The sequence below is a fragment of the Ahaetulla prasina genome, chromosome 2 (assembly GCF_028640845.1).
Source record: "Ahaetulla prasina isolate Xishuangbanna chromosome 2, ASM2864084v1, whole genome shotgun sequence".
In the NCBI taxonomy this organism is placed as follows: Eukaryota; Metazoa; Chordata; class Lepidosauria; order Squamata; family Colubridae; genus Ahaetulla; species Ahaetulla prasina.
This window is the reverse complement of record NC_080540.1, coordinates 3,849,185-3,858,816: the sequence shown is the minus strand read 5'-3', so window position 1 is coordinate 3,858,816 and position 9,632 is coordinate 3,849,185. Positions and strand designations below refer to the sequence as shown.

The 9,632-nt window shown below is 45.0% G+C and overlaps 1 protein-coding gene across 2 annotated transcripts; it reads left to right on the top strand.

The window, feature by feature from the left end:
- The first annotated feature begins 389 nt into the window (after positions 1 to 389).
- LOC131192676 (zinc finger protein 708-like) lies at positions 390 to 9,345 on the top strand. 2 transcript variants are annotated; one of them, XM_058172055.1, is made up of 6 exons: positions 390 to 486; positions 960 to 1,549; positions 1,801 to 1,915; positions 2,038 to 2,105; positions 5,391 to 5,520; positions 6,945 to 9,345. In XM_058172055.1, exons 2-6 carry the CDS (start codon positions 1,145 to 1,147, stop codon positions 8,816 to 8,818), a joined length of 2,592 nt encoding a protein of 863 aa, XP_058028038.1. In that variant the 5' UTR covers positions 390 to 486; positions 960 to 1,144; the 3' UTR covers positions 8,819 to 9,345. The 2 variants fall into 2 exon arrangements, with proteins under 2 accessions (XP_058028038.1, XP_058028037.1); XM_058172054.1 differs by lacking the exon at positions 390 to 486 and having other exon boundaries at positions 496 to 1,549.
- The last annotated feature ends 287 nt before the right edge of the window (positions 9,346 to 9,632 follow it).

The window sequence follows — 9,632 nt, the reverse complement described above, 5'->3', positions numbered from 1 at the left end:
TTGAGGTCTCCTCCAATCTCTACCCAGCCTTCAGGGCAGCTGATCTTGAGGGAGTTGAGTTTAAATCCTCCAGGGAGATTTTACTCCATCTCCACAAACACTCCCTACTTCCTGCACAGGAAGGAGAAGATGGAGAAAGTGGCACCTCTAGAGACCTTGAGGGAGACACTGAGGGGCTTTCCCTCCTACTCCCATGCCCATCATCCCTGCCCTCTCCCTTCCCCTCAGACTCGCTCCTCTTTCCCGCCGTTTCTACAATCCTGACACTTTGCGCCAAATCCATGAGGGGGCGTTCTCTGCTAAGACCAGTGAACTCCCGGTGCTTCCCCATTGGCCCACTGGAGGTCGTACGTCACAGTTGCCTTTCCAGAGGAGCCTTCGAAGGAAGCTGCTTGACGCTCTAGGACGCCGCACTCGCTCTCCTTAACCTCTGGGGCTCCGCAAGAAGCGGAGAGTCTGGCGGGGGGAGATTCAGACGTGACCCGGGTGAGTTGGAGGCTCTTCCCGGGCAAGGGAAGCGGAGGAGGGAGAGACCCGCGGCCGGCCCTCCTCCGGCTTTAACCCCGGGTCCCATGCTCCCCAGCCGCCCTCTCCATGCAGGGGGAAGCGGAGTTCCAAAGCAGCAGCAGCAGCAGAACAGGGGATGCCAGGAAGGCGGCGGAGATCCGGGGCTCCCTTCCCGCCTCGTGTCCGGGGAAGAGCCCGAGTGGGGGAAGGGGAGGTTCCGCCTTGTGGAAGCCCAGCAGGAGAGGAGAGAAGCCGGGCGAAGAGGAGGCAGGATTCGCACCAGGCTCCCCGCGGGCGGCCTCTCCAGCTGCTTCTTTCCCGGCCCTGCTCAGGGGCACCTGGGCCCTCCGCTGGGATGAGCCTCTTGGGGCTCCAGGCAGGTTGGGTGAAGGTTGTTCAGTGGCTTAATTCCACTTTCTAATTCTTGCTGCTTATTTTTCTTTCCATCTCAGATACAGAAACTCGAAGCTATTTGAAATCTTTGCAAGCCAAAATTTCTTGGGAGAAAAAAGAGCGGAATAACTTGGAGGGATCAGAGTCCTGAGGCACCAGAAATGGTCCTGTGAAGGAAAAGGCATCTGGAGACTCAGAAGAGTCCTTGGAGCCATTTGGAGTTGCTCTGCAGGAGAGAGAAAGGATGGAGACACAACTTTTTGGAAAGGAGGGAGCCAGAAAACACCCTTCAGCTGCTCAGCCTGGGAAGCTCTGGACAAGGACTGGGCAGAAGATCCTGGAGGAGGAAACCATCCTCCCTTCAGAAGTTCAACCCTGGAAGTTCATCCAATATCGGGAGGCTGAGGGTCCTCGAGGACTTTGCAGCCGACTCCATGACATTTGTAGGCAATGGCTGAGACCAGAAAAGCACACCAAAGCCCAGATGCTGGACCTGGTGGTTCTGGAGCAGCTCCTGGCTCTTCTGCCCCCAGAGATGGAGACCTGGGTGAGGGAATGTGGAGCAGAGACTAGCTCTCAGGCGGTGGCCCTGGCTGAAGGCTTCCTTTTGAGCCAGGCAGAGGAGCAGAAGGAGCAGTTTGAGTTGCAGGTGAGACACTTTAGGGAGCCCAGAAAGGAATAGAAAATGTGTTTGAATACTTCACCCCTCCTTCCCAAACTTCTCTGACATTCATAACATGTGGCAATGTCGCACCAGTTCTTGTAGGACATTATTCCATTGTTTTCTCACTGAGCCTGATTGATATTCGGGGCTTTGAGATTGTGTTTCAAATATGAATCCACTTTATTTCATGTGATGTATATTAATTCTACTTCTTTTTTCCTTCCTCCTATTTGAAGTGCTGCATTATGGAGATAAGAGATCCTGAGGGAAAGAAGAATCCATCAAATCCCACTCAGGAGCTATTTTTCAGGAGGATCCCTTGGGAAGATCAAAGTCAGGACACTTCAGGAGGTAATCGAAGATCCTCTGATTACCCAGAGAGATCCCATCTGTCTTACTTTCTTTTCTGTAGAATATCTCCTCTTATTTTGTTAAATATGCATTTTGAAATTCTTTTATCATTTTACTTACAGAGAAAAACAGAATGAAGTTTTCTGATTTGTATGATGGAGCTCAAAAAGTGGTTGAACTTCCAAATCAAGTAAGAAAGGGAAACATTATTAGATTTGTATTCTTTCCTTCAGAAAGTGAAGTGGGTGTGCAGAGTGCGTTCTCCTTCTATTTCCCCGGTTGCTTGGACTGGATTATTTTTATGTTCCTGCGCAACATGGACAGCATAATAAATCTGTAGTAACTGGTAGAGACCCATTCTTTTTTAATTCTTTGACTTGGAATTGTGCATGGCTAATGTAAAATAACTAAATACATTGCCACATTACCATTTTTAAAAAGCCTTGTTCATAGCCAGTAGTTTAGAAAAATAAACCAATCATGTTAAAAAATAACACAGAATTTTAAAATCTTAACGAGAATGGCACCATAGAGCATGTATTCACCGTACTTTGGGCTATACAATAATTTCCAATCCTCTAATTTGTGCCTGGATTAGGAGATCCAACATTCCCGCTTTGCAAAGGCTGAGAAATGACTTTCCCAGGAATTTTATCTTTTTTGTTTTCTCCCATCCAGCCAATGGCTCAGACTGCTAGATCAATAAATGATAGAACAATAAATCCGTTGATCCAGAAGTGGGATTACTTTATTGGAAGGAACTGAAGGTTCTGCAGAATCTATCAATTTGATAATACTTGTCCCAAATATTTCTTCAGTCAAAGAAATTTTCCAAATTGTTCGTTTTCTCACTTAAAATTAGGAATTTTATGAAGCACAGCCATTGAACTTAGCACGTATCTTGCTTTATTTATTTATTTATTTATTAATTAAACTTTTATACCGCCCTTCTCCCGAAGGACTCAGGGTGGTGTACAGCCAAGATAAAAAGCAATAAGTATACAAAGTTAAAAATCAATTTAAAATACCTATTCAATAGTGGCCGAATTAAAACCGTCAAATTGACCAACCTAAAATACCCCTGTATAAATTCTGTATAAAATTACAGAAAATTTTAAAATTTAAAATTTAGAAATTTAAAAAATCTAAAAAATCAGTCCAGTCTCGCTTGGATGAATAAATAAGTTTTTAATTCCCGACGAAAGGTCCGAAGGTCAGATATTTGGCGCAAACCGGGGGGAAGGTCGTTCCAGAGAGTAGGAGCTTCAACAGAGAAGGCCCTTCCCCTGGGGGCCGCCAGCCGGCATTGCTTGGCGGACGGTACCCTGAGAAGACCCTCTCTGTGAGAGCGTACGGGTCGATGGGAAGCATAAGGTAACAGCAGGCGGTCCCGTAAGTACCCGGGTCCTAAGCCATGGAGCGCTTTAAAGGTGGTAACCAGAACCTTGAAGCGCACCCGAAAGACCACAGGTAGCCAGTGCAGACTGCGCAGGAGTGGTGTTACCCGGGAGCAACGTGGTGCTCCCTCAATCACCCGCGCAGCTGCATTCTGAACTAGCTGAAGTCTCCAGGTGCACCTCAGGGGTAGCCCCATGTAGAGAGCATTGCAATAATCCAGGCGAGAAGTGACGAGAGCATGAGTGACCGTGCATAAGGCATCCCGGTCCAGAAAAGGGCGCAACTGGCGAACCAGGCGAACCTGGTAAAAAGCTCTCCTGGAGACGGCCGCCACATGGTCTTCAAACGACAGCCGTCCATCCAGGAGAACGCCCAAGTTGCGCACCCCTTCCGTCGGGGCCAATGACTCACCCCCAACAGTCAGCTGCAGTTGCAGCTGACTGTACCGAGATGCCGGCATCCACAGCCACTCCGTCTTGGATGGATTCAGTCTGAGTCTGTTTCTCCCCATCCAGACCCGTACGGCCTCCAAACAACGGGACAGCACTTCGACAGCTTCGCTGGGATGGCCTGGGGTGGACAAGTACAGCTGAGTATCATCAGCGTACAGATGATAGCTCACCCCAAAGCCACTGATGACCTCGCCCAACGGCTTCATATAGATGTTAAACAGGAGAGGCGAGAGAATCGACCCCTGCGGCACCCCACAAGTGAGGTGCCTCGCGGTCGATCTCTGCCCTCCTGTCAACACCGTCTGCGACCGGTCAGAGAAGTAGGAGGAGAACCACCGATAAACGGTGCCTCCCACTCCCAACCCCTCCAACCGGCGCAGCAAGATACCATGGTCGATGGTATCAAAAGCCGATGAGAGATCTAACAGGACCAAGGCAGAGGAGCAACCCCTGTCCCTGGCCCTCCAGAGGTCATCCACCAACGCGACCAAAGCTGTCTCCGTGCTGTGCCCGGGCCGGAAGCCGGACTGGAACGGGTCTAGATAGACAGCTTCCTCCAGGTACTGAGGAAACTGCCATGCCACCACACTCTCTACAACCTTCGCAATAAAGCGAAGGTTGGAGACTGGACGGTAATTACCCAAAATAGCTGGGTCCAGGGAAGGCTTCTTGAGGAGGGGTCTCACCACCGCCTCTTTCAAGGGAACAATGTAGTAGAATAACAGTTGGTAGGGCTGTTAGAGGTCTTCTAGTCCAACCCCTTTCTCAGACAGGAAGCCCTATAACATTTCAGATAAATGGCTGTCCAATTTCTTCATAAACATCTCCACTGTTGGAGCACGAAAATTTCTGGAGGCAAGTCATTCCACTGATTAATTGTTCTCACTGGCAGGAAATTTCTCTAGTTGTAGGTTAGTTCTGTCCTTGCTTTGTTTCCATCCATTACTTCTTGTCGCGCCTTCACATGCTTTGGAGAATAAATTGGCCTCTTCTTTGTGGGAGCCGTTAGATCTTGCAACATTGCTATCATGTCACCCCTAGGTCTTCTTTTTGTTAAACTAGACATACCTAATTCCAGCAACTGTTCTTTATATATTTTAGCCTCCAGGACCCTAATCATTTTGGTTACTCTTCTCTGTAGTCTTTCTAGAGTCTCAAGATCTTTTTCATTCTGTTAGATAGGGCCCAATCTGTCAATTCTTTTATATCTCAACCTTATCTTTTGGAGTGTTGGTATTGCTGTCAATTTTGTCTTCTGTGCAAATTTGATGAGTTCCCTTTCTATCCTCTTGTCTAAATCATTGATGAAGATGAACAGGGCCTCTGGTGGCTCAGCAGACTGTCTGTTATTAACACAGCTGCTTGCAATTAGTGCAAGTTCAAGCCCCACCAGGCCCAAGGTTGACTCAGCCTTCCATCCTTTATAAGGTAGGTAAAATGAGGACCCAGATCGTTGAGGGCAATAAAAAGTTGAGTTTATATATAATATACAAATGGATGAAGACTTGCTTAACACAGTGTAAGCCGCCCTGAGTCTTCGGAGAAGGGCGAGATATAAATTCAAATATATAAAAAAAGACCAGATCTTGCAAATCCTCCTGTTTTGTTCTTTTTTCTGTGTTCAGGAGAGTCTTGTGTCCTTCGAGGAGGTAGCTGTGTATTTATCTGAGGAGGAATTGTCTCAGCTGGATCCTGACCAAAAAGCACTGCATTCAGAAGTCATGCTTGAAAACTATAGGAACATGGTCTCTCTGGGTAAGAGTTTTCTAGTCCACAATCAGAGAGTTCAAGAAGACAGATTATAGTTAGTTTTTTATTTAAAAAATCAGATATCACTAATCAGATATCGTCTCCTGGGAGGGAGAAGGAAGGGATCCGGCCTTCTCATACTCGAACGAAGAAAAGAGTCAATTTCTTTTTGCTTAGATGCTTTCTGTGCCATTTCTTATCTGTATTTTTCCATTTTTATTTGAACCTATCTGTGGAGGCCGAAAAGAATGAAGTGTGCTTTTATGTTTCCTCTGGAGGTCATGTGAGAGGAATGTGTTGTCATTTGTTCCCTGAAACCTCCCCAAATTATGTGAGAACAAAACTTTCAAGTCAGGCCATGGAAGAGTATTCTCCCAATCCAATTCAAGAATAAAAGCCTTGAATGCCCAAGTTAACACAATTCACTTACCAACCATTTGAAGTTATGATATCATAATAGGGTATCATAACTTCATATCATAACTTACATAGTGTAAGCCGCCCTGAGTCTTCGGAGAAGGGCGGGATATAAATGTAAATAAAAAAAATGATCTACCCCCACCCTTAAATACTTTAGATCGAGTCCTGAAGTTACAAATGTTGCAGCACTACAGCCGTCCACACTTACAAATGACAGCAGAGGTGCTGCAACATTCACCATACCTAGTCCCCCACCTCCTGCTGCAAAGATTTACCCTGAGACGATGGTTCCTTTGCCTGCTTTGGTGCAAGGAATGAGAGTCACATGAGATCAGTAGCGCGAAATCTCGTAGTACTGATCTCGTGTGATCTTGCACTATAATACGTTAGGCCTCTGTTCTCTGCTAACTGAGGCTTGTACCAGATCTGGCTGAAGAGTCCTTGGAAGCTGATGAGACTTTGGGCCTCCCAATCTTTCCACTCTCGGCATGAAGAGCGTTTAAAAGCCAATGAGAGGTTTCAAGCAAAGGATTTTGCCCCAGAGTCATCACTGGGATCGAGGAATGAGCAAGTGGGGGTCTGGCACACCCAAGGTATTCCAAGGTACACTGAGGAAGAAAAATATCAGTTCTTATAGGTCTTTGATGAAATTAACCCACCTCAATAAATCTTTTAAGTTTTTTCCTAATTCCTTCTTGGATGTTTTCTCTGATTATTCCTTAACTCAAAACTGGCTTGGAGTGAGATTTGCAGATAGATAGATAGATAGGCAGACAGACAGACAGACACTCACTCACTGTGGATATAGATAATTGTAGAGATATTTTCTACATATTTTCAAAGCTTTCATGATTCATGAATATAGAAATCATCATGTCTATATCACAGCACTTTAGGGATGCAATATACAACTTAATGGAATTTCGGAAAAATTTAAAAGAACATTTGTTGACTTTCTACAGCTTGATCTTTTTCTCTAACTTTGTTATCATTTTCATTTCTCTTTGAAGGTAATAATGAGCAGGAGAATCAAGATTCTTGTGAACTGTTCCAAGTGATCAATGGTGAGGATGGAACAAAGAACTTTGGAATTCGAATGGAACTAGAAACTCACGACAGAAACCAGTCAAATGATTGGAATCAGAAAAGCTCATCTTCCACCGATGCTCCAATACAAGACTTTCTTGCCCAACAAGAGAAAATAGGGAAAAAATATATTGGGGAAAGTGTGAAGCCAATCAAAGCTAAATTAACTGTAAACGAACAGTATTTAACCCAAAACAAAGGAGAAGATGGTATAAGACACAACGGACAAAATTACAATGGGACATTCATTCATTCTCTTGGAAATAACTTCCTTACATGTCAAAAAGTGATTCACACAAAAGAGGATCCTTATAAATATTTGGAATCTGGAAAACATTTTACAACGAGTGGGCAATTTACTTCCCATGAAGTAAGTCACACTGGGGAGAAACAGTGTTCAGAAGCACCTGTAGCCCATGTAGCCCAGTCCCTGCAGGCAGCAGGAGAGAAACCACATAAATGTATGGAGTGTGGAAAGACTTTTGCTCTGAGCAGTAGACTTATTATCCACAAAAAGATCCACACAGGGGAAAAGCCATTTAAATGCATGGAGTGTGGAAAGACCTTTGTTCAAAGAGGTAATCTTATAACCCATAAGATGATCCACACAGGGGAAAAGCCATTCAAATGCACGGAGTGTGAAAAGACCTTTACTCGTAAGTATGATTTTAGTATCCACAAAAAGATCCACACAGGGGAAAAGCCATTCAAATGCACAGAGTGTGACAAGACCTTTATTCGTAAGCATGATTTTAGTATCCACAAAACGATCCACACAGGGGAGAAACCATTTGAATGCATGGAGTGTGGAAAGACCTTTGCTCATCACAGTTATCTTACTTCCCACAAAAAGATCCACTCAGAAGAGAAACCATTTAAATGCATGGAGTGTGGAAAGATGTTTACTAAGAGCAGTGCTCTTACTACTCATATGATGATCCACACAGGGGAGAAACCATTTGAATGCATGGAGTGTGGAAAGACCTTTGCCCAAAGAGGTAATCTTATTTCCCATCAGGTGATCCACGCAAGGGAAAAGCCATTCAAATGCATGGAGTGTGGAAAGACTTTTGCCCAAAGAGGTAATCTTATTTCCCATCAGGTGATCCACACAAGGGAAAAGCCATTCAAATGCACGGAGTGTGGAAAGACCTTTGCGCAAAGAAGTAATCTTCTTACCCATCAGATGATCCACACAGGGAAGAAGTCATATCAATGCATGGAGTGTGGAAAGATGTTTACTAAGAGCAGTGCTCTTACTACTCATATGATGATCCACACAGGGGAGAAACCATTTGAATGCATGGAGTGTGGAAAGACCTTTACCCAAAGAGGTAATCTTATTTCCCATCAGGTGATCCACACAAGAGAAAAGCCATTCAAATGCACAGAGTGTGGAAAGACCTTTGCACAAAGAAGTCATCTTCTTACCCATCAGATGATCCACACAGGGGAGAAGCCATATCAATGCATGGAGTGTGGAAAGACCTTTCCTCAAAGAGGTCATCTTACTTCCCATGAAAAGAGCCACGTAGAATACAAACCATTTAAATGCATGGAGTGCGGAAAGACCTTTGCTCGAAGTGGTAATCTTATTTCCCATATAATGATACACACAGGAGAGAAGCCATATAAATGCATGGAATGTGGAAAGACCTTTGTTCAGAATGGTAATCTTACTTCTCATAAAAGGGTGCATGCTCGGGAGAAAATATATAGCAATAGCACCTCCACTTTACACTTCGGTAGCAATAGCACTTACAGTGCTTTACAGACCTCTCTAAGCGGTTTTACATAGCCAGCATATTGCTCCCAACAATCTGGCTCCTCATTTTACAGACCTCAGAAAGAAGGATGGAAGGCTGAATCAAGCTTGAGCTGCTGAGACCTGAACTGCCAAACTGCTGGCAACAGGTGATCAGCAGCCTGCAGTACTGCACTCTTAACCACTGCGCCACCACGGCTCTTATATATACCAGTCCACAATCTTTGAACAGTTTACAAAGTCAGCATATTGTCCCCAGCAATCTGGTCCTTATTTTACCAAAGTCAAAGAGGAAAGGCTGAATGAACTATGAGCAGGTTATATCAAACTTAGCTTTCAGCTTTTCCTCCATTTTGGAACTATTTTTGTTTTTTTTCTTTCTCTTCAGAGCCTTTCCGCGGGCACAAGAGATGGGTTGCCCAAGGTGTTCATCAGAATTTGCTGGAGGGGTCTCTGCCCTTTCTGCTTCCCTCCTTCAATGTGAGGCTGAGGGAATAATTTGGGAAGGGCACCTGTATCTATTCAATTTAAAGAAATAAAAAATAAATGTATAAAAATCATTTTCCTGATTGTGGCCTTCCTGCCTCTGTCCCATCTTCCTCCCCTCAGGTCAGTTCAAAACAACTGCTAGACACAAGTTGTGCTTCCCAGAGATGCTCCTGGCCCTTCTCTTCTGACAGCTCTGCTTTTCTGACAGGATTTGGCCCCTTTTGAGGTCTCCTCCAATCTCTACCCAGCCTTCAGGGCAGTTGATCTTGAGGGAGTTGAGTGCAAATCCTCCAGGGAGATTTTACTCCCATCTCCACAAACAGTTCCTACTTCCTGCACAGGAAGGAGAAGATGGAGA

What these genes read in the sequence shown, in the direction of transcription:
- LOC131192676 (XM_058172055.1), top strand. Translation starts at nt 1,145, where the DNA reads ATGGAGACACAACTTTTTGGAAAGGAGGGAGCCAGAAAACACCCTTCA. An exon ending in TGGTTGAACTTCCAAATCAA is followed by an intron (nt 2,106 to 5,390) that starts GTAAGAAAGGGA and finishes TTCTGTGTTCAG; the next exon opens with GAGAGTCTTGTGTCCTTCGA. An exon ending in TAGGAACATGGTCTCTCTGG is followed by an intron (nt 5,521 to 6,944) that starts GTAAGAGTTTTC and finishes TTCTCTTTGAAG; the next exon opens with GTAATAATGAGCAGGAGAAT.